At 39.5% G+C, this 24,903-nt stretch overlaps 1 protein-coding gene across 5 annotated transcripts in view; it reads left to right on the top strand.

Annotated features, from left to right (window-relative positions):
• The window catches only part of Herc2 (HECT and RLD domain containing E3 ubiquitin protein ligase 2), a 180,137-nt gene that overhangs the window by 53,831 nt on the left and 101,403 nt on the right, over positions 1-24,903 (top strand). For all 5 annotated transcript variants that reach the window (XR_009585525.1, XM_060367233.1, XM_060367235.1 and 2 more), the window contains 13 exons: positions 2,354-2,582; positions 2,704-2,828; positions 3,924-4,102; positions 7,323-7,507; positions 8,141-8,296; positions 9,174-9,359; positions 13,864-14,034; positions 14,612-14,715; positions 16,461-16,611; positions 18,589-18,803; positions 19,024-19,156; positions 19,264-19,391; positions 19,479-19,674. Coding sequence is in view for 4 of the 5 variants with exons in the window: in XM_060367233.1 (XP_060223216.1) it covers positions 2,354-2,582; positions 2,704-2,828; positions 3,924-4,102; positions 7,323-7,507; positions 8,141-8,296; positions 9,174-9,359; positions 13,864-14,034; positions 14,612-14,715; positions 16,461-16,611; positions 18,589-18,803; positions 19,024-19,156; positions 19,264-19,391; positions 19,479-19,674 (2,158 nt within the window). In the remaining variant the exon portion in view is untranslated. The remainder of the gene's footprint in view (positions 1-2,353; positions 2,583-2,703; positions 2,829-3,923; positions 4,103-7,322; positions 7,508-8,140; positions 8,297-9,173; positions 9,360-13,863; positions 14,035-14,611; positions 14,716-16,460; positions 16,612-18,588; positions 18,804-19,023; positions 19,157-19,263; positions 19,392-19,478; positions 19,675-24,903) is intronic.

The following is a 24,903-nucleotide window of genomic DNA, read 5'->3' on the forward strand; positions in this document are numbered from 1 at the left end:
CTAATCTGTCTTTCTCCTAGCCTTTCATATGTTCTGTGTAGGTGACGCTTTTCTAGATGGAACTTGAGGTTATGGATGGTACTTAGTCCGATATTTCATGTTCTCATTAAATTTGAAATTGCTCTCTACTTTTAATCTACGTCTCCCTAGAGGATGTTTAACAAATACGTTGGGCTTTTTTTTTTATTGTCTTACCTGTCATGACTTCTTTGATAGTTTTAAATCTTTGTCTTTTTCTGCCATTCATCTCTTAATCTTTTTTGCTCTAAGTGGTTTACTCAGTTCTTTTCTTCAACTGAAAGATTGTTCCTTCAGCTCAACAGACCCTGACTGAATTGCTCATTTATTTAACAATTTATTTGGGGTAGTTTACAAGGTGCTGATTCAAGCACATTTCCCCAGCCCCAGCTGGAGCCTCTGTGTATGCAAGAGGACAGGACTTATGCACAAGGAACACAAGGAAGCTCACCTGGCCCTGTGCACATTAAAAGTTTTGTTTTTGTAACTGTTTTCTATAGAATTTGGTCAGTTTTGAGTTCTTTGTTTTGGTCACAATATTTTTGTCTTCTGGCATCTATTTTTTATTACTCTTCTGTGGTTTTTTGACATAGGGTTTCTCTGTGTAACCCTGGCTCTCCTAGAACTTGCTCTGTAGACAAGGCTTTCCCATAGAGATCTGCCTCCCTCTGCCTACTTACTGCTGTGATTAAAGGTGTGTGCCACCACCTCTCTGCTTGTTCTTTACTTTTTTAAGGTTTATTTTAATTTACTTTTATTTATATGTATTTGTGTGTATGTCTGTATGAGTATATGTGTGTGGGTGCTCACATGGGTGGCCAGAAGAGGGCATCAGATTCCCTGGAATTGGAATTACAGGTCATTGTGAGCCTGCAGACATGGGTGCTGGAAATTAAACTGTGTCTTTTATAACTAAGGACTGTTAACTGATGAGCCATGGTTCCAGCCCCAACCTTGATTAAAAAATTTTAAATAACATTTACTTATTTGTTTGGTTGTGTGTGTATGTATGTATGTATTTGTGTGGGTAGGTCAGAGGATAACTTGTAGAAGTCAGTTCTCATTCTACCCTGTAGGTCCTAAGGTTTGAATTTAGGGTGTTAAGCTTGGTGGTAAGTGACTTTAATGGCTACTCAGTTTCAGTGGCCTGCTGATCTTTGACTTTTAAGAACATTTACATATACTTGCATGCACTTTTATCTTTCTTTCTTTTTTTTTTTGTTTGTTTGTTTGTTTGCCACCATCTCCAGAGACATAATTTACTTTGGCAAAGATTCTCCCTCATGTTAGTTTGTTGCAGGTAATGCCTTGTGGTTTCCCTTTGGTATAAGCTGTTAGTGACCCTAGAAGACAGTTTTGTATTTGCTTCTGTTGTAGCGGGATCAGGTGCTCATTTTTAACCTCTGAAACTTGTGCTTGATGGACAGTAGGCTGCTGTCCTAAAGCTGCTCAAAGAATAGGCTGGCTCCCTGGTTCCTCGTGATTCTCTGTCTTGGAGGCTGCATGGGAATATGTGGCCTCTGTCACAGTAGGCTGGCAGACACTAGGGAAAGCTCAGGCTTAGCACATTGTTGTAAGGACCTTGGGGGCTGCTCTTCTGTTCTTAGATGGCTGATCTAAAGCCCAAGTCTGGTCTCTGCCTTTTAAAACTGGAACCTTTGGCTTCTCTTGTGTTTGTGTTCTTGTTTTGCCCAGAAGACTTTGCTAGTGTCCTGTTTGGCTGTTTAGTTTTAAATTGCAGTTGGTTACAGACGTTTTCCTGTTGGATGCAGATTGTTGTTACTTCTACATGATTTAGTCCTTTGTGCTGACTTTGCACTTTACAGTTGCATATTCAGTTCTGGTAATAAATTGTTTTTATGTAGTGCTTTTCAATGAGAATTCCCAATGCTAGTGGTTAATTTTTTTAATATAGTTTTTAAATTTTTATATAAGGTTCAGTCTTTCTAATCTGAAAATCTAAAATTTAAAATGGTCCCAATTTTAAACTTTTTCAATGTTAACATGGTTCTGTAGGTGGAAAATTCAGTGCATGCCAACTACTTCATGTGAAAAGATATTTAAAATTATGTCCAGGCTACATGCATAAGGTTTGTATGAACCATAAATAAACTTTGTGTGATACATGAGTCCCTTAAGGTACCTCATATATGTAAAAATATTCCAAAATTTGAAACACTGAAGCATTTTTGATAAAGGATACTTGACTTAAACTGAAAAGTTAATTTTGTTTACCTTAAATAATATTTCAAATTATGTTTTATTCAGTCTTTAGAGTTTGGAAAAATACATTTGCTTATGGATGTTCTAAATAATTTCTTTTTCCTTTTTATAGTTGCATGCTGCCATTAGTCACCAGGTTGACCCGGAATTCCTTGGTTTAGGTCTGGGCAGTGTGCTCCTGAACAGCCTGAAGCAGACTGTGGTGACCCTGGCCAGCAGTGCAGGTGTGCTGAGTACTGTGCAGTCAGCTGCCCAGGCTGTGCTGCAGAGTGGCTGGTCTGTGCTACTACCCACAGCTGAGGAGCGTGCCAGGGCGCTCTCAGCACTCTTGCCCTGCACAGGTGAGCTTTTGTTAGGTGCAGAATTGGGTACAAATAGGAGTATGGGGGGATGGGGTGGCACTTACTAAAATTGGCAAAAGCAAACATCAAACCAAACAAAACAAACCCCCTCTTTTTTCAGTTTCAGGCAATGAAGTGAATATAAGTCCAGGTCGTCGATTCATGATTGATCTTTTAGTTGGCAGCTTGATGGCTGATGGAGGATTAGAGTCAGCATTAAATGCAGCCATTACTGCAGAAATCCAGGTATGGCTCTAGGAGTGCAGAGGAGCCAATGAGTGATTTTACTTAGCTTAGAGTTGAGATTGAAAACTGTGTACTTGTACATACGGAATCATGACCATAAACATTGAAGAACCCAAATGGAAACTTTTAGTTACATATAACATTTTAAATCTTAAACTCTTTGGTTTTACTAATTTAAAAGTGATGGAAGTAGTACTTGTGATAAAATGATCCCACCTTAAATGTCTACTAAAGTAAATTTGATACTTCCATCACAGACTAATTTCATCAACCTGAAAGATCCTTATGTCCTTTGCATTCAGCTACTCCCCTCTGATTATATGCTTTGAATGTCATGAAAGTGAAATAGTAGGTCATAGTACCTCTTCTCTTGCCTCAATTGATGGGTTTCGTATTCACCCACAACATTGTTTATATTTGTTTTTAGGATTGAGAATTATTTAATGGTTTTTTATTATAGAAAAGTACTCCATTGAATGATTTTAACACTGTTTATTTAGTCTTTTATGGAAGGATACTTGCTTATTTCTGGTTTTAAGTCTACTATGATCATTAGGATAATTGCATTCATCATTTTATTCAGGTGAGAAAGTGGGTGCTAATTTTTTGAGCAGGTATTTTTTTTTCCGTGACATTTGTTGAGTCCTAGGATGCATGTGTATTTACAGATTCCCAGAGGGCCTCAATGTTTCTCACATTTGAACCAGCTATGTGAAAGCTATGCAGATTTTTCCTGACCTTAACAACATAGACTGTGTAGTCAGCAAATGCTCAGTATTTGTCAGAATTGTAGCAAAGATTTCATTATCTTGGGGCCCAATTGATGACTTAGCAGTAAGAGTACTGGTTGCTGCTCTTCCAGAGGACCTTGATTTGATTCCCAGCACTCACATGATAGCTTACAGTGTCTAATTCAAGTTCTAGGGCATCTGATGCCTCCACCAGCACTAGGTGCATATGTTGTCCAGACATAAGAAGTGGGGTTTGTGACAGGCCATGCCAATAGGTTGTGAGCTGTGTGTATCAGCATCTGAGGCTAGGACTGTGGTGGTGCCAATGAGGTCAGTGCTCACCAGTTTGTTTTATGAATTTCAGGATATAGAAGCAAAAAAAGAAGCACAGAAGGAAAAAGAAATTGATGAACAAGAAGCCAATGCCTCAACATTTCATAGAAGTAGGACTCCTCTTGATAAAGACCTAATTAATACTGGGATCTATGAATCGTCTGGCAAACAGTGTTTGCCTCTAGTTCAACTCATACAGCAACTTCTTAGGTAAATAGTATTAGCTGTGTTACATTTTAGTAAGCAAGTATTGTTTTAAATATTAATTTAGTGAAATCTAGCCCTAAAGCCTCAAAAAATGGGTCTAGTTGTTAGAGACTTACTCCAAAGATTACCTAGGGTAGACTTTTAGAGCGAAGAAAAGGTTCTGAAGCATGGGTAAGAAGAGAGGCTATGAAGAGGTTTGTAATACTTTATAATTGGAATGTCAGAAAATAGAAAAATATTCTTATGCCCATTAGTAAGCAGGGGAATGCAAATTTTAACAATCATGGCAAGGTTACTTTTAACATTTTTTACTTCATGTACATTATGTACACGTTATCTGCCTGCATGTATGTCTGTGTTAGGGTGTCAGATCCCCTATAACTGGAATTACAGACAGTTGTGAACTTCCATGTGGGTGCTGGGAAATGAACCCAGGTCCTTTGGAAGAGCAGTCCGTGTTCTTAACTGCTGAGCCATCTCTGCAGCCCTGGCAAGGTTACTTTTTAAAACTTCATAGTATTTAGCCAAGGAAAGAACTAAGTCTCGAAAAACAAAACAAAAAGATAAAACCAAAAGCCTCACTGTACCATTGTATGATATTATATATTAAAGTTTTATATATCTATATAAAATAACCCAGACATAGTTGGATTTAAAAAGATAATTTAAAAAGTAAAAAGTCAGTGTAACTTGGGAAAGGGATTTATTAGAAAATGAAAGAAATGATCACATTCTTAATATTCTGCTCTGTATGAATCTAGGCTCTTTGTTTATTATGCTTTCAATTTTGGGAGGGGATGCAAAGAGACAGTCTTATATAACCAGGTTGGCCTGAATTTTGCTGTGTAGCTAAGTGTGGCCCTGAACTTCTGCATCTCTGGCTTCATCTTCCGGATATGCTTAGATTGCACTTTATACCCATAAAGAAAGTAGAGCTTTAGACGGCTGGCCCAGGCAGTTGCCCACACAGCAGGAGACTCGGTAGCAGCAGTAGCTGCTCTGTCCATCTGTTTGCAGTAGGTAGGGTGGGCATGCTTGCTCTCTTCAGTAGAGTACTGGAGTGATTTTGGTGATTAAGTTTAAAAAAGTAATAAAATTGTGATAAAATTTTCAGTGACAAAAAACAATATAAATGACTGTAGAGCTGGGCTCAGTGGTAGAGTGCTTGCCTAGCATATATGATGGCTTTTATCTCCAGCACTCAAAGAATACGTGTGTGTGTGCGCGCGCGCACACACACACACACACACACACACACTTCGATAGCTTTTTTCTATATTGGGCTTATGTTGAAATGGTAAAATCATCAAAGTATTTGAATGTGTTAGCTTTGTGTCACTGTGAGAAAGGATTATTTTGGCTCATCATTTCATAGGTTTTACTTCATGGTTGGTTGGCTCTGATGCATTTGGGCCTGTGGTGCTTCATGGTAGAGCTAAGCTGCTCATCTTGTGATGGGTTGGAAGCAAGTAGAAACATAAGAAGAGCAGGACTCCCAGTATGCCTGGGAGGACATATTTGAGGGGACCAAATTTTCCATTGACCAAAATTCTTCCTTCTGGGCCCTACTTCTTCAAGGTTCCCCTACCTCTCAGATAAGCATATGTAATGTGCCATTTTTTTCATGAATAGACATTTTATTCTTCAAATAATGATCAGAAATATTTATGTTGACTTGATTAGTTCAATTTTACAAAATAGTCTAAAGTTACAAGAGAATCTAGAAACATTTTCTGTAATTTATTCCTTAGAAAATGTGGGTTGATGAAATTGGTCCTTGTGAAAAATAGTCAAGAACAGGTTAGAGTGATTCCTGAGTTTTAAGCTGCCAGAGTGCTACAGAATATTAATTACACGTGAAAAGAAAAGATTTCTAATGTTTTTGTAATTAGTGAACCCTATTACAGTTCATATGGATCTGGACTTTGCAATAAGGTAACAAGTTAAAATTTTGTGGTATTGACCACAGGATAGAAGCTATTAATATTTTTTTTTCAACATTTCGCTGTTATGGTAGAAATTAAAGAGTTGAAGCCACATAAAACATAACATCTGAAATTCTGACAATAAATAAAAACATCACTACTTAAAAGCATATGTGGAACCTAAGGTATGCCTTTGTTCTTTTCTGATGTGTAGCGGCTCCTAGGCTTGTCTTCTGGGGACCATGGTAGGTGTTGGTAGCTTATGTATATTCTTATTTGGGGATGCTAGTGCTTACATATGTTCTTATCTGGGAACGTTTGTGTAAACCTGTTTGTGGCAGCCCTGTAGCCAGGCCTGAATCTGGCTCTTCTCTTTCTCTCTATTTCCTTTCATTAACCTATCCCTTCCTGTCCGTTCTCTGTACCAGAGAGCAGGCCTGGCTCACTTGGGTCAGAGGCTGTGGTTACTTGGCAAGTATCTCATCCGGTGTTCCCTGTTCCCTAACTTCACGATAACCTGTTATTCCTTGCTTATGTAGATAATACTTCCTTTCTTTCCCTCCCCAAACTCAGCCAGTCCTTGTAGGATCTTATTCTAGCAGCTTCTGATGCCCCCTCTCCTTCTGACCCTGGTTATTTCTGCCTTTGTTCCTTTGTATTTTTTTTGTAGAACAGGAACATCCACTACTTTATAAACGTGGCAGATGCTCATGACTTACTTCCTTTCTGCCCATGCTGAGGGCTCAAGTCACAGTGCATAGTAGGGACTGGAGGTAGCTGCTGCTCCTTGCTGTGGAGTTTGGGCATCTTGTTTTAATCAGGGGCAGTTCACACTCATTGCCCCTGCGTTCTCTGCTTAGAGGATCCCCATCTGCCACAGCTCAGTGCCATCCCCCAGCAGGTGCTGAAGAAGACTTGCAAAGGCAGTGTAGTGATGTGGTACATCTTGACTTTTAGAGGAAGTGGCATTTGTATTTGAAGTACTGCTCTGGAGAGAAAATAATAATAGGTTTGCTTTCAAAGGTTTACATTGAACTTTCCCTTTTTGAGCATGAGCTGCTCTTATTTTGTGTCATTGTTTGATATTCTTTCAGAGCAAATTGGAAAAGCGCGGGCCTTTATTAGATCTTTGGACTCAGTTTGTACTGAGGGAGGGCTTGCTGCAGATCTACCTCACATATTTGGGGTGGGTAACTTACATATTGTCTGTGCTTCTGATAACTAGTACATGTCAAGTTCTTCTTTCCTTTGCTTTTAACAGAGAGCTTTAGTTTTTCACTCTCTTTTCCCTTACTTAGAAACATTGCTTCTCAGACTGTAGCCAGGCTGAAAGATGTTGCTCGCAGGATCTCATCGTGTCTGGACTTTGAGCAGCGTAATTGTGAGAGATCTGCTTCATTGGACCTGTTACTGCGCTTTCAACGCTTGCTCATCAGTAAACTTTATCCTGGAGAAAATATTGGTCAGATCTCAGATATTTCCAGTAAGTTTTTTTAAAACATGAGACATTATCTTGTACATTTGGAGATTTTAAATTTTGTTTTTGTTTATTTTGTTCTTCCAATTCTGTATATCCAGATGTGGTTTTTATACTCTGTTAAATGTACCAGTTTTAGAAGTTACATTTTTAAACTAGTCTTTTGAGCATATATATTTAATATTTATACTAATCAAGTAGCAAGTATGTGTTTATAAAGTTTATTTTATGTATATGAGTCTTTTGCATGCATGTATATGTTTGCAACTCATGTATGCTTGGTGTTTACAGAGGTCAGAAGAGGGTGTCAGGTAGAACTGGAGTTATGGGTGTCAGTTGCTGTGTGGGTGCTGGGCATCCTGGAAGAGTAACCACTACTCTTAACTACTGAACTGTCTCTGCAGCGGTGGAGGCATCATTATTTTACTTCATTGTCTAAACATTTAAATCCTTAAGATGATCAGGCATGTAATCAAATTCATTATGTTTTAGTTCTATGATAGAAAAAAGCCAAAGGCTGAGGGTAAATATGTTCTTGTTTGAGTACATAGGTAAACAATTTCTTCTTGGGAGTGGGTAGTGGAACAACTCAGTTATCAGAGTAGATTTCTAATAGGGAAAATACAATCGTTCTTTAAGGTCCTGAGCTAATGGGTGTTGGCTCTTTGCTGAAAAAGTACACAGCCCTTGTGTGCACACACATTGGAGACATACTGCCTGTGGCGGCCAGCATCGCTTCTAGCAGCTGGCAGCATTTTGCGGAAGTTGCTTGCATAGTGGAAGGAGACTTCACAGGTACCTTTCTGTAGTTTTATTTTTTTAAAGCTTTTTGTACTTTGACTGGACATATGCTAACTCATATGCTATTTTAGGAGACCATTGAAAGCTATAGTGCATCCTTTGCTGATAAAAACTTTCTGTATTCATTCTATACATATTTTTAGTTTCTTTGTCTTTTTAATTCTCTTCCCTTTTCCTTCTTGTTAAGTAACCTGATAATAGAATCTTATAACATAAATGGAAATGTAATGAGATGAATGCTTAGGATTTAATTTCATTTTGACTGCATAAAAATTGTTGCTTTCAGAATCTTGTGCTAATTTTGTGAGATCAAAGCATTATTTTTTAGGGCTTTTTTTTTTTTCAGATGGTAAGAATATTGCCAAACATATACTTTTCTGGATAAATCACACAGATAGGTAAAGTAGGTCTGTGTTTGAAGTCCATGTGTTTTTGAAAAATATTTGTCATCTTGAGAGTTCAGTCTTATAGTTGTACTGCTCTCTTAAAAAAAAAAAAAAGCAAAACAGTACTATCAGCTGGGAGCAGTTGTGCATACCTGTAATCCCAGCACTCAGGGAGGCAGAGGCGGGCGGATCTCTGTGAGTTCAAGGCCAGCCTGGGCTACAAAGCCAGTCCAGGACAGCCAAGGCTACACAAGAGAAACCCTGTCTTGAAAAAACAAACAAAACAAAACAAACAACCTCCCTCCAATAACAGTGCTATAGAAATATGTTAATGCAATAAGCATTTCTTATTCTGTGTCTTAAGCATAAAGTAAGGCTATTAGTTTTTTTTTTTTTTTTTTTTTTTTATCATTGAACATGCCAGGCATGCTTGCAGCCCCAACCTACACTGTAAAAATCTCACTGACTTTTTTGTTTAAATACAGGTGTACTCCTTCCAGAACTAGTGGTCTCTATAGTGCTTCTGCTCAGTAAAAATGCTAGTCTCATGCAAGAAGCTGGAGCTATACCTCTGCTTGGCGGTCTCCTGGAGCACCTGGACCGTTTCAACCACTTAGCACCAGGAAAGGAGCGGGATGATCATGAAGAATTGGCCTGGCCTGGGATAATGGGTATGGCATTTTAATTTACAGTGCTTTCACTTTGAAAAGTTTTAGTTTTTTTCTGCTGTAACAGGTTTTTCCTTTCTGATTGAAAGACAATTTGAAAAAGGAAGTCTCTTTTCATGGCTATTTTCACTCATAGCCACGTAAGTGGGAATAGAATATAATCCAAATAAAAGATTTAGGTTACATTTCAGAGAGATTTTTCATTTAGTAGTTAAATTCTGAAATTTAGAAAGTTTTCAAAACTCTTTTCTGGGTGGTATTTCTAGTAGTTCCTATTAGGTGATTAGGAGTAGTGTAGCCCATTTGGGGGCTAATGTTCTGTTATCACTCATGATGCTGGCATCAGTGAACAAGGAATTCTGTATTCGGTTGAATGTGTCTTTGTACTCACTGTCTGTAGTGTGTAGCAAGTTGAAACAAAATTTTGGCCTCTCTAGGTTTTGAGCTGTGGAATATTTGAAGCTGAGGCTAAGTCACTGCTCTGTGTGGTTCTAGTTTCCTGGTCTCAGTGTCAGCCACAGTCGTGGATCAGTTTTCATGAAAGCTCTTGCTGGCTGGGTTTTTTCCCTTTCCCTTTTACATGCTCATTTTTACACCACAAGCTTAAACCAAAGCTGATAAAAGTCCCAAAGAAAATTGCCATGGTTGTCAAATTAAGTTTTTACATTTTTAGGAAATTTATTTATAAATGCAGTTAATACTTATTTCAGACCCTTTTTAAATTTTATTTTAGAGTGGACTTAAGTGTCACTCTTTGTTTTCTGTGCTAAATTTGATTAAGGGCATTGACTTTGATCAATACTTTACTTATTTTACAGCTTTTTCTTAACGGTACTTTTAAAACAATTTTATTATTTGCGTGTGTGCATTGGTTAAGATGTTGAGTGATGTGCATGTTGCTAGGGCATGATTGCAGAGGTCAAAAGACAACTTTGGAGTCAGTCACCTCTTTACACATTTATGTGGGCTCTGGGGATTAAACTCAGGTGTCTGGCCTGTGTGAAAAGTGCCTTTATCCACTGGGCAGTGTCTCCTGTAACTTGACACTAAGGATATTTTAGAAAACCATACGGGATTGTATTTTTTTATACATTTCCTAAATATAGTACCTTCCCAGTAACCATGGATTGCCAAATAAAAAACCCGGTATCATCTGTGGGAAATCTTCTCTCATTCTATTCTTCACTGATGCCCCAGAGACCCCTCCAAAATGATATAGGCTATTCCTGTTACCCTTGCTTGCCCACAAGAATTTGATGGTAAGACCCTATTGCTGGGAATACTGCAAACATTGATCACAGGATGTGGGTAGCTCAAGCTGGTATTTGTCAAGAAGCTTCCTCCTTGATGGCTAACTTTCATAGTACCTGAAGATATGTTGACTTCTGGGGTTGGCATGAGGGTGAAGTCATTAGCATTCTTAGCCTATTGATGAACCCCATGAACTACAGTAACAATTAGTGTGGTAAGATAAGCCCATTGGGTGAAAAAATGTTATGTAGGGTTCACAGTTGTTGGTTGGATGCGTGTCTGGTCAAGAACCCATGGTTGGGGAGTTCATAGGAAATGAGGGTAAACCTACTACTATTGTTTTGGTAAATGAACATAGTATCAAATTGTCCTATAAAATTGTATGTTACTACCCATGTAATCTTTGGGTGTCTCTCAGACCTCACCAGAGAAGTTTCTTTGTTTTGTGGATGGTAGTTAAGGAAGAAGCTTGCAACTGGTCAAAGTACAGAGCAGAAGGTTTAAGGGTCCGTGGAGTGCTCAGCCACATAGTGTATATCAGTATCATTCCTTACTCACTCCAATGCTTATGGGCCATCATGGAAGAGGAGGTAGAAAAATTTTAAGAGCCAGAGAGGTTTGGGAGGACCCGTGTGAAACAAACTTCCAGACATAGCAGAACTGTTGCATTAAAGATTTTGTAGCACTTATGGTTGCCTAGATAAGAGCTGTGAAAGATCAGACTGTTCAACATTGTAATATTCATTGTGAAGGGGTTTCTAATGTTCCACTTTAATGGAGGAGCAATGGAGAATTAATGGTGTCTAGGGGAGGGGCACTCAGTTGTCTTTATGGATGTTGCTCCATACTCCAGTAGAAGGCTCCCATACTCATGAGTATATGGATAACAAAAAATTGACTGGGTAGATTATTTAAAAAAACAAAAACAAAAACCAAGAAAAAACAGCCCGAGAATCTGAGAGGGGTTAGAGCAGGTGGGGCATCTGGGAGGAATTGGAGGAGGGATGGAAATGTGGTAAGTGTGATAAAAATACATTGCGTGCATTTATGAAATTCTCAAGAATTATTAAAAATGTTATTTAAGAGTGGATTGTCTTATACTTTTATATAAGGTACTTTGATCATATTCACTCCGTTTTTCTCCCTTATGTCATTTCCCATCCCACCAGACAACTCTTTTTCTTCCTAACAAGCTAATCTTTTATCTCTCTCTGTCTCTCTATCTCTGACTCTCTCTCCTTCCTTCCCCTCCCCTTCTCCATTCCTATTTCCCTTCCCCCTTTCTTCTGCCCCCTTTCTTTACCCATTTTTTTATTTCCTGGCCCACTGCATTTAATTAGTGTTGCCTTCTTGAGAATATTTATGACAAAGGCCTTAAGTGTCTACACTATTGAGTAATGTGATTCCCTCTATCCCAGCAACTATTAATTGCCTATTAGCTGTCCAGGGAGAGGTGGGGCCTTATAGACCCCTCCCACACCTATGATGTACTGTAGAAAGGCCCAGTCTTGCTGAGGTAGCCACCTGAGCACATGTTCATAAGAGCCAGGGCATGTCTAGAAGATAGTTAGACAGTACTCCTCCCCATTTTCTGACTCTTATATTTCTTTCTCCCCTTCCACGTGTAAAGGTAGGGGTTATATGTCCTGTTTAGGGCCGAACACTCAACAGTCACTCAAACCCATATTTTAACAATTCTTTAAACATATTTTTGTTACATATACACAAAAATACAAAAGCCTAGCTCTGTTTGCTTATAGGGAAAGCTGTGTCACATCTGTCTAGCTTAAGTATGGAAACATGGTTGGGCTGTTATAAACCCCGCCCCATCTGGGACGGTGGTCTCTCCAGGATGACTGCTTTTTGCCATTTCAGTTATCCAATAAGCATTTGTTCCTCAACAGTTTAGTTTTTAATTTTGTTTGTTCTTGGACCTCACATAAATGAAAATGTACAGTTACATCTTTGGCTTCTGCTTTCTTTTCTTAAATTAGGTCTCTTAGCTTTATGTTGCCATCAAGTTCTATTTTTATTGCTATATGGGGTATATCATTATTTGACCATACTATTATTTATTTGTTCTACTTGCTGATTACAGATTTAGATTACATTGTACATTTGTGTGTTCCTTTGTGGAAGTGCTGGTTTCTAGAAGATGTTTACTACAAAATGACACTTTTTTGGTAGCTATTGTGCCAGCTTTCATCTCCACTTGGTTTTAGGATTTTTTGTACTTCTACAACAGGACATGGCACTTGTCCTTTTTGGTGGATATACAGTTGTATCTTGCAGTACCTTCTCCCCTCTTTTTTAAATTTAATTTAATTTTTTTTTTCCTAAGGACGATACCTAGGATCTTGCACACACTCTCAGCAAAACTTTACTACTGATTTATATCCCTAGCCCCATGTGGTTTTTATAAAGATTTTTTGGATTATTATTCAGGTTTAATATACTTCCATATATGTGTTAAGCAGGTGAGCATTTTTTTTGCAAAGAGACAGCTCAAGCCTTATTCACATTTTTCCTCTTTAAAGTATTTATATGCCTTGCATCCAACAAGCTTTTAGCTTTATTTCTTGAATAATTTTTTAAAGTATTTCCTGATAAACAAAAATGAACATTAATGAGATCAGTTTCTTAATCTTTTTGGTTGTTCATTTTGTCTTAAAAATGCTTTCCCTGAAAAAAAAAAAAACAAAACGCTTTCCCTGGAATAGGGGATGGTTCAGGGGATAAAGCATTAGCTATGTAAGTATGAAGATTGGAGTTTGGATTTCCATCATTCACATTTAAAAAAAGCCTTTTGGTAGGCAGGTATAATGGTGCATGCCTTTAATCCCAGTACTGGGAGGCAGAGATCTCTGAGTTCAAGAACAACCAGGGCAATATAGTGATAAAAACAAAAAACCCAAAACATAGTGAGTGTAATCAGAGCTTTTTGGAGGTGGCAATCTGGCTGTTTAAACTGCCAAATCATCTCCAGACGCAGTCATAAATAATAAATTTGGTGATCTAAAAAGACAACATACATCCACCTCTGGATTGCTTACACCTATGCACACAAGAGCATATACACACCTACATGTGTGCCTCCATGCATGTGAATATATGTATGTGCAAACATGCATACAACACACCATAAACATACAAAAGAAAATCTTTCCCTATTCAGGTTTTCTTCTATATCTTGTTTTAAAAGTTGTATCATAATAGTTGAGATGTATTGACTGATGTTTGGATTCTGTTTCTACAGAGTCATTTTTCACTGGCCAGAACTGTAGAAATAATGAAGAGGTGACACTGATTCGCAAAGCTGATTTGGAGAACCACAATAAAGATGGCGGTTTCTGGACTGTAATTGATGGAAAAGTGTATGACATAAAAGACTTCCAGACACAGTCATTAACAGGAAATAGTATACTTGGTAAAGCCTCGCTTTTTATTCCATAGTTAAAAATTGCAGTATGTGTGATTTTAAGTAGAGTTCTTAGTTTACGAATAATTTCTTAAATTTAGCTTCAGGTTTAACAAAAATATGTATGTGACTTTGGTTCTGTCTTCACAATAAAATAAATTCAGGCCCAAGTTGAAGAATTTCTCACTGTCATGTTTTTTTTTTTTTTGTTATTGTTATTTGTTTTATTTATTTATGTTTTTGAAACACAAGGTTTCTTTGGGTAGCCCTTGCTGTCTTGGAACTCTGTAGACCAGGCTGGTCTTGAACTCAGAGTCCGCCTGCCTATTCCTCCCAAGTGCTGGGATTAAGGGCATTCACTACTCTTCCCAGCCTCCCATCATGCATTTTTATCTCCAGAACTTTTTAGAACTTGTTGTAAATTCTGGTTTGTCCCAGGCAAGCCTGGGAGAGTGGCAGATTCTTCCATGCCAGCAACTCACACTTTGGAGCTGACATAGACTGACTTCCTGTCTGCTGTATATCTACTAGAGTTGTCTGAACAAATTGTGTTGAACTCATACTGCTGTTTTCCTTTTTGTTTTAGCTCAGTTTGCAGGGGAAGATCCAGTGGTAGCTTTGGAAGCAGCTTTGCAGTTTGAAGACACCCAGGAATCTATGCATGCATTCTGTGTTGGCCAGTATTTGGAGGTGAGGCTGTGTGCCTGTTTTTGTGTGATATGCAGGAATGTGAGGGGAGGTGTCCTCCTTATGTGCCTGTTATGGGATGACTTTTTCCCTTGTTATACTAATATTTGGACATAAAATGATTCTGTTGGTTTATAGAATGTTTTTTGGTAAATGAAGTTACATTTTGTATGTTAAGATTTATGATATACAAGTCTGGATAAGTTAACATTTAAGCCAGAAGTAGAGAAATGCTCCACAAAAATAAACATTAGATTTTGGCCTTTCAGTTTGTTTAGACAACAGTTTAGAATCTTTTTTCTTTTCTCTTCTTTTTTTTTTTTTTTTTTTAAGACAGAGTTTCTCTTTGTGTAGTCCTGCCTGTCCTGGAACTTGATCTGTAGACCAGGCTAGCTTCGAATTCACAGAGATCTAGATTCACCTCCCTCTATCTCCTGAGTGCTGGGATTAATGGTGTGTACTACCACCGCCCAGCACATAAAAATTTAGAACGGCTTACTATCCTAGAAAAGTGTGATAGAACCATAATTTATTAGAAAAAAATACATCTTTGTTGCAAGTTAGTGATTATTGGAGTTTTATATTTGGATTGACTTTCCAGACATCCAGAGGTAACAGAAATCAGCAAATGCCATAAATGAGGCTTAAGGCATTTTATGAAAGGAAAAATGAACTGCCTGCATTGTCTGAGGTGACTGGAAAGTAGTATATTTGTTTTAAATTTTTTTTTATTACAGTTTATTCACTTTTGTATCCCAGCTGTAGCCCCTTCCCAATCCTGCCTTCCCTCACTCTTCTCCCATGCCCCTTAACCAGTCCAATGATAGGAGAGGTCCTCTTCCCCTTCCATCTTACCCTAACTTATCAGGTCTCATCAGAACTATCTGCATGGTCTTCCTCTGTGTCCTGGTAAGGCTGTCCCCTTCCTCCCTACCTCAAGGGGGGGTGATCAGAGAGCCAGCCACTGAGTTCATGAAAACAAGGAACAAGACAGGAGCCTACCCACAGAGGGCCTCTGAAAGACTCTACCCAGCAGGGTATTAAAGCAGATACTGAGACTCATAGCCAAACTTTGGGCAGAGTGCAGGGTATCTTATGAAAGAAGGGGGAGATAGAAAGACCTGGAGGGGACAGGAGCTCCACAAGTAGAGCAACAGAACCAAAAAATCTGGACCCAGGGGTCTTTCCTGAGACTGATACTCCAGCCAAGGACCATGCATGGAAATAGCCTAGAATCCCTGCACAGATGTAGCCCATGGCAGCTCAGTGTCCAAGTGGATTCCCTAGTAATGGGTACAGGGACTGTCTCTGATTTTTTTTTTTTAACTCAGAATTACTGATTTCATGTGCACATGTGGCCACAGCTTGTAATGATATTGATGTTTGTTCACTGTTCCTCACTGCTCTCACTGTTTCTGTGCACTCAGTGTTTCATTGTCTTTTCCTGAGATATTACAAACAGCCATTTTGAAATAGCTATTTGATTCTTTAAGTTAAGTCATTTAATGATGCTTCTCTTTTCTTATGTCCTAGAAATGTTACTTGTTTTCTCCTGTTTGCTCTCTGGTGTTTTCTGTGCTGTTTTGGTTGTTCTAATATATACTCATTTAGGATGTAGTAACAAGTGCCTGTTGTATCTTCCTGTTCTCATCATGGCAGTAGATCTTAAGCACATAAGCTGCTGGTCTTTTTGGTGTTATATTTTTAATTAATTTTGTTTTCTCGACTGACAAATTTAATTTTTCCAGCCTGACCAAGAAGTTGTTACCATACCAGATCTGGGAAGTTTGTCTTCACCCCTGATTGACACAGAGAGGAACCTGGGCCTGCTTCTTGGATTACATGCTTCCTATTTAGCAATGAGCACACCACTGTCTCCTGTGGAGGTTGAATGTGCCAGTAAGAAACACTTTATTTTTTTGTTAACCAGCTTTATGGGACAGCACTCTGGACAGAAGTGCATAATGGGAAGAACACTTCTGATGAGGGCAGGGACCTTTAGCTGCTTATTAGAGTGGATGGCTGGAGAAGGCAAGATGGCCTCTATGCCTGTAAAGTAGACCTTACTGTTTGTGTTCCTTCTTGAGACTTATTGTACTAGTGGAGGATGAGTTTCCCATAACTCAGCAGAGGACAGGCTTGGAGACTCTGGGGTTAAAGGAATGAAAGATACTGTGCACCCTGGCAGGCGGTTCCCTACCTACTGCCAGCTCAGAACCTTATCTTTGTGAAGTAAAATGTGCTTGCATATATTTTCCATAGAGTAAGGTGATTAGGATCAGCTCAGCTCTGTGTTTTTGAAGAGTTGACAGTAGCCTTCTGTGAAAGTTCCCTAGTACTTCAAATCTAAGTATCCAATAAGAACACTGAAAGCACCCCATATTTGATTGCTGGAGTTAGTAGCAGATTAGATTAGATTTACTGATAAATTAAGCCCTTATTGAAAACCTGCAGTGATATGCGTACCAGTAATTTTCTAGTTAGGTTTCCTCCAGTGAGGCATAAGCAGCTATAATTAATACTTCTAATTGCCACAACAAAAGGCCAATTCCTGTCAGAGCTCTCTGATCCTGTGTCCCACACACAGTACCCACAGCTCTCCTTTCCAGTCTATTGCTTTCCCATCTTTAAGATGTTTTCTTTTTAATGATTATGGTTGTTTATTAAAATATTGTCTTGTTTCTTTAGTTTTATGAAAATTTAAATTGAAGGTGTTCTTTATAGAAACCTTTTGGACATGCTGTTTTCTTGTCCACATGCGTGGCATCTTCCTTTTAGTCTAGAATTTAGAATGCTCAGTTGTCACTTCTTCCTTTAGTATAGTGGTGATCAAGCCCTTGATATGCTTCTGCTGTCTTCCCTTCACAACTGGAGTTGAGTACTTAGATGTGTAACCGAAGTGTTTTCCTCTTTCCCATGGAAAAGTGTGCCATCTGAGTCTTCGGGTGGTGTGTGATCATAATAAAACTCTAAGTAAATCCAGATAGCATGACTGGCAGGCCCCAATGGCCACATTACCCAGGCTGAATTAGATCACATGATAATACAGAAAGCCAGAGTGAGGTTTAAGAGTGAAATTTAAGCATTTGTAGCAATTGTTCTCCCTATGGCTAATCAGGGTCCTCTAGGCACTATCTCTATTTCTTCCATGGGCACAGCCACAGTGACCTACCTCTGAGGACCTCCCACTGGCTGCACATCTTACACGTCTTATCACATCTTAACATCACAATATTGGGGACCAAGCTTCCAATGAAAGAATCCTTTGGGGACATGTTGAAGCAGTCTCCAAACCAGAGCACACAGTACTTGTGAAGCCTGCGGTGGATTCTAGTGTTATGCATTTTAGTTCTGTTCCTGTTGCTGAGATAAAATAACTTGACACAAACAGCTTTGAGGGGAAGAAAAGATTTATTGGCTTACACTTGCAGATTATGGTCCACCATTTTGGGAAAGTCAAACCAGGAGCAGCTCATCACTCAGTTGAAAGCAGAGAGAAAATGAATATGCGATGCTTACTATTCAGCTCACTCTCTGCCTTTTACCCACTCTGGGACCCAAGTCCTGAGAATGGTGTTACTCAGTGGGCCTAGGTCTTTCCAGGTTAGTAGATGCAGTCAAGGCAGTCTGCCACAAATGTTCACAGGGTCTGTCAGGATGACAATTCAAACTAACTATCACATCATCCTAAGGTACATTGGGTAGTTGGAAACTTCTAGTATAGAGAGTTTAAGTATGTCAGCATCTCAAGAACAACGCTGAATTTCTGTTTTGAAATTGAATATTCAGTTCAGGATTTTATTTTTAATTTTTGTGTGTTTATTTCTGAAGAATTTACTTCATTTTCTCATTAATGAATACTTACACATCTTCTAGAGTGGCTGCAGTCATCGATTTTCTCTGGGGGTCTACAGACCAGCCAGATTCATTACAGCTACAATGAAGAGAAAGATGAGGACCACTGTAGCTCTCCTGGGGGCACACCCATCAGCAAGTCCCGACTGTGTTCTCACAGATGGGCTCTGGGTGATCATTCTCAGGCATTCTTGCAAGCCATCGCAGACAATAACATCCAGGACCACAATGTAAAGGTGAGCTAGATACTTCTAACTTAGCATTTCGTATCTTCAACACAGCACAACTTTGCATGTTATTTGGAGATTTGGATTTGAGGTGAAAATTGATTTTTGTTACCATAAAAGTGAGTTGTAGATCACCTATTGAAAATAGTTGGGTAAAAGCTATGCTATATTGGGATTTGTGAATATTTACTGATGACTCTGAGGTTATCTCTGACTCCTCTTCTTGCAGGACTTTCTGTGTCAAATTGAAAGGTACTGTAGACAGTGCCACTTGACCACACCGATCACATTTCCTCCAGAGCATCCTGTGGAAGAGGTTGGCCGTCTACTGTTATGCTGCCTCCTAAAACATGAAGATTTAGGTACAGAGCTCAGTAGCCCATGTGTTTTAACTACATGGTAGACTTCTCAAATGGCATGCAACATACATTAATTCCTTCCTTGCCCTTTCCAAAAATGTCTTTTACAGGTCATGTGGCATTATCTTTAGTTCATGTAGGTACACTTGGTATTGAGCAAGTAAAGCACAGAATATTGCCTAAATCTGTGGTGGATGTTTGTAGAGTTGTCTATCAAGCAAAATGTTCACTCATAAAGGTAAATGGATTTTAATTATATTTTTTGTGTTGTATAGACGGTTACCAAAATTTTTATTGCTAAGTCTATCTCCCTATTAACTTGCAGACTCACCAAGAACAGGGCCGTTCCTACAAGGAGGTGTGTGCTCCTGTCATTGAACGCTTGAGATTTCTCTTCAATGAATTGAGGCCTGCTGTATGTAGTGACCTCTCTATAATGTCTAAGTTTAAGCTGTTAGGCTCATTACCCCGCTGGAGGAGGATAGCTCAGAAGATCATTCGAGAAAGAAGGAAAAAGAGAGGTAATGATGTAAAAAGTCAGAATATATTGCTGTCTTTGGTGGAGTCTGTGATTTCAGAGGAAAGAGTTTGATACTGGTCCTTGCCTGTGGCATTTCCATGTATTTTTATAGTATATATGTGTATTTGTGATTATAAAAGTCTTGATTATTTTAATAAGTTGATGAGAAAAAAGGCTTAAGAAATACATAATGTCGTCCTGGGTAATGAGATATATTGGAACACTGCATGCTATGATTTGATCTGACCATTTTTATAAGAAAATGTTTTGCTATTGTTTTGAAGTACTCTATCTTTGGGTGATACATTTTAAGGCCTTCAGTGGGTGCTCAAAGGGGCAGTAGTCCCAACCACAGTAAACTGGGCTCCATATGTGATGAACTGTAATAATAAAGCAGGGTAGTTATAACAGTGGAATATAGTGAGCTTACCTGGATACAGTCATTCTCTCCTCGGTGACTCTAGACAAATACAAATATTTTTGGACCACAGTTGATCAAGTTCTTGACACCATGGAAAGTTAGGTCATCCCAGATTTCAGGCCTATTTCAAAACTTTGTGTCTCTAGATAAGTTTTTTGTTGTGGGTGTCTAGATTTACTGTGTGATATTTGAAGCTGCTTTCCTTTGCCTTTTCCTTCTCTTTCTTTCTCTTCCTATTCCATTGCTTTTTTTCTCCCTTTTTTTTTCTGTCCTCTTCTTATCCTTCACCTCCCTCCTTCCTTCTCCTTTTTTCTCCATCTCCCCTTTCTTCCTCTTTCCCTCTATCTACCCTTCCTCCTACTCACCTCTCCTTTTTTCCCCTTTTCCTACCCCATTCCCTTTCTTTCTCTTCTGCTCTCATTTCTTCCCCTTCTTTTTTCTCTCTTTCTCCCTTTCCTCCCTGCCCCCCCTTCTTCCTTTTTCCTTTTTATTCCAACTCACTTTTAAAGGAATTAACCTGTAGAAATTAACACTGGTGTTAAGCTGTGTCCCCAGCACATTATCAGATGTGATAATATGCTCTTATGCTCACAATTAGAATTTATCACTGCAGAAGAATACAGAAGAGTATTAACAAAGAAGAGGATATATGTGAGGAAGTTGAGAGCAAATCAGGCACAGCTTCCAGTGTCTCCTCCCAATGGGATCCTGTGTGGACCTGGTTAGTTTTCCCAGCACTAGTGCATTATCAGGGAAACTTTCCTGAACCTTGGTGTCCAAGGTTTCTGTTTATGACTGTAAGAACCAGCAGGCAGGCACGACTTGTGTGATTGGCATCAGTTGCTCAGATTCCAACTCCCCAAAACAAAATTAGGTGATCTCCTTAAGTCACAATCTAGTATCACCTATTTAGGTAAACTGTGGACGTGTGGCCCTAGAGTTCAGGTACATAAAAACACTCTTTTAGAGACATGGCCTTGCTATTGTAGCTTAGGCTGCTCTTGAGCTTGTTACCTTTCTGACTCTGCCTTTTAGGTTCTGGCTGTTCTACCATACCCAGCCAAAACACTCTTAATACGAGGTTTTCTTCCTTCCTTCCTTCCTTCCTTCCTTCCTTCCTTCCTTCCTTCCTTCCTTCCTTCCTTCCTTTTCTCTCTCTCCTTCCCTCCTCCCTCCCTCCCTCCCTCCTTCCCTTCCTTCCTTTTTTTAATTTTTACTTTTTTGTTCACAATTTATTCATTATATATCCTGATTGAAGCCCTCTCCCTCAACTCCCCTTAGTCCCACCCTCCCTCTTCCCCTCATCCCCTTCCCCTAGTCCACTGAAAGGGGGAGTTCTCCATTATTGCTATCTGCCCATAGCTTGTTAAGTCTCATCAGGCTTGCCTGGATCCTTTTCCTTGGGAATCGAAGTAGATGCTGAGACTTAGGGCCAATCTTTGGGCAGAGCACAGGGAGTCTTATGGAGGAAGAAATGGGTGGGAATAGAGGAACATGGAGTTGACAGGAGCCCCACAAGGGGAGCAACAAAACTAAAAGATCGAGCCCAGGGGCACCTGCAGAGACTGATGCACCAATGGAGGACCATACGTGGAGAGGACCTAGACCCCCTGCTCAGATGTGGCTGATTGGCAGCTCAGTCTCTCTATGTGGATCTCTGAGTGAGGGGAGTAGGAGCTGCCTCTCTCATGAACTCAGCTGACTGCTCTTTGATCACTGGCTCTTTCTTTTTTATTTATTCTCTCATATATTACATCCTAACTACAGTTTCCCCTCTTTCCTTTCCTTCTAGTCCCTCCCCTACCCTGCTTTCTCCCAGACCCACTCCTTCTCCTTTCCCTTCAGAAAAGGGCAGGCTTCACAGGGATATATCAACCAAACATTGCCATATCAAGTTATAATAAGAGTAGGTACCCCTCCTCATATTAAGGCTGGCGAGGCAACCCAGTAGACGAAAAGGTCCTAAAAGCAGGCAAAAGAGTCAGAAATAACTCCCATTTCCACTGTAAGGAGTTCCACAAGAAGACCAAGCTAACAACCATAACATATATTCAGAGGGTCTAGGTCATATATGTTCATGTAGGCTTCTTGGTTGCTTCTTCAGTCTCTATGAGACCCTATGAGGTCTGATATTCTTTTGGTGTCTTTGATTCCTCTGGTTCCTACAATCCTTCCTCACCCTCTTTAGCTGGATTTCCGAACTAACGTTTGGCTGTGGATCTCTGGATCTGAATCTATCGGTTGCCGGATGAAGCCTCTCTGGTGGTAATTATGCTAGGCTCCAGTCTACAAGTATAACAGAATATCATTAAGAATCAGTTAATTGACTTTTTTTTTTTTTCCAGTTCTGTTTGGTTCTATCCTAGGTCTCTGGACTACCCAGCCTCTGGGTCCTGGCCATCCACTTAGTGTCAGACATGGGTACTCTCTCATGGTGTGGGTCTCAAGTTGGACTAGTCATTGATTGGCCACTTCCACAAATACTGTGCCACTTTTATCCTAGTACATCTGCAGGCAGAACAAACCATAGGTCAAAGGTTTTGTGGTTGAGTTGGTGACTCAATCCTTCCATGGAGTGCCTCTTGAGGTGGCTATTCGTAGGGCTTAGTGCATATGCTTTCTCTCTCTCTCTCTCTCTCTCTCTCTCTCTTTCTTTCTTTCTCTTTCTTCCTTTATTTAAAAAAATCATTATTATTTTATGTGTATAGGTGTTTTGCTTACATATATGTCTGTGTACCCATGAATACCTGGTGTCCCTGAAGGCCAGAAGAGGGTGCCAGATCTCCTGGAACTGGAGTTACAGACATTGTGGTTTATAGGAATTGATCTTGGGTCTTTTGGAAGAGCATCCAGTGTTTTTCACTGATAAGCCATCTCTCCAACTGAACATACTTTCCTTAACTTTCAGTATTTGGACAACCCAGTCCTGCTTTGTTAACACTTAATGCTTAGTTATATTGTCCTTTTTCTTTATATTATATGTTGAACAGAATTAGGCTAAAAACCGTTAAGAGATTAAGACAGGGAAAGACATACCATACAGCACTCTGCAAATTCAGGGAAGTGTTCTGAACTAAAGAGGCTAGCAGAAGAGGCATGTTGTTTATTTACACACCGACTTAAGAATCATGCAGGAGTCCTTGATGGACAAGCAGGGACTATAGGCCAAATGTGGCCTGTTGCTGTCTTTCAGTTGTTCATGCGCTAAGATTGGCTGTTTACAATTTTAAATTATAAGAAGTAGTCAGGAAAAAAGATAACATTTTGAAACATAAAATTTAAATTGCAACTTTCATAAATAAAACCTTTTAAAAATGTTTGTTGTGTGTGACACATATGTAGGTGGGCCTGAGTGTCATGACATACTTGTGAAGGTCTTAGGACAGCTTGCAAAAGAGTCTGTTCTTACCCCCCACCATGTGGGTTCCAGAAATTAAACTCGGCGTGTCAGGCTCAGCAGCACATACCTTTTCTGCTGAGCTGTAACACCAGTTCCTGCCCTGCTTCCATCTGTAAATATTTTTGTCATCTGTAGATAATTTGTGTGCTATAGAAACTGTAGTGTTGTGTATTTACAGATGACTAAATGGCCTCAAAGTCTTAGTTACTCACCTTTGCCCTTTAGGAGAGGCTTGCTGATGATGGAAAGCTTCCTCTGCTTCAGGGCTCCTCTTTGTTGTAGTGTCTCACCTCTGTTCCTGACATGATATGGCAGAGTGTATAGTTTTTACTTTTATTGTTTGAGCATTACATCTAATAATGCTATTTTGTGCTTTCTTTGAAGAAAATATCCTTTTTTTTTTGTCTTTCTGTTTCTGTCATAAAATAGTATGATCAAAAGCAACTTGGGGAGGAAAGGGTTTATTTCATCTTATGACTCTTGGGTTACATTCTATCACTGAGGGAAGTCAGGATAGGAACTCCAAGGAACTGAATGAGAAGCCTTAGAAGAGTTGTGAAAAGATCATCCTAAGTAAGGTATCCTAGAAGCAGAAAGATACACATGGTATATACTCACTTATAAGTGGATACTAGACCTAAAGAAACTAAACAAGAAGAAGGTCCTGGGCTAAGATGATCAACACTCACTTAGAAAGACAATGGGATGGACATTGGAAGTTGGAGAAAACTAGAAACAGGACAGGAGCCTACCACAAAGGGCCTCTAAAAGACTCTACCCAGTAGTGTATTAAAGCAGATACTAAGACTCATAACCAAACCTTGGGCAGAGTGCAGGGAATCTTATGAAAGAAGAGGGAGTTAGTATGACCTGGAGAGGACAGGAGCTCCACAAGGACCAAATATATCAGGGCACAGGGGTCTTTTCTGAGACTGATTCTCCAGCCAAGGACCATGCATGGATATAACCTAGAACCCCTGCTCAGATGTAGCCTATGGCAGCTTAGCATCCAAGTGGGTGCCCTAGTAAGGAGAACAGGGACTGTCTCTGACATGAACTCAGTGGCTGGCTCTTTGACCTTCTCCCTTGCTTCAGGAGGAGCAGCTTTGCTAGACCATAGAGGAGGACATTGCAGCCAATCCTGATGAGACCTGATAAACTAGGGTCAGATGGAAGAGGAGGAGGACCTCCCTTATCAGTGGACTTAGAGAGGGGCAGGGAGGAGAGGAGGGAGGGAGGGTGGGATTGGGAGGGAATGAGGGAAGGGGCTACAGCTGGGATACAAAGTAAATAAACTGTAATTAATATAAAAAATAAAAATTTATATAAAAAAGAATGGTGCTTATAGGCTTGCTTCTCATGACTAGCTCAGCCTATTTTTTTTTTATTTTAATTTTTATTTTTTACAG

The sequence above is a fragment of the Meriones unguiculatus genome, chromosome 14 (assembly GCF_030254825.1).
Source record: "Meriones unguiculatus strain TT.TT164.6M chromosome 14, Bangor_MerUng_6.1, whole genome shotgun sequence".
NCBI lineage: Eukaryota > Metazoa > Chordata > Mammalia > Rodentia > Muridae > Meriones > Meriones unguiculatus.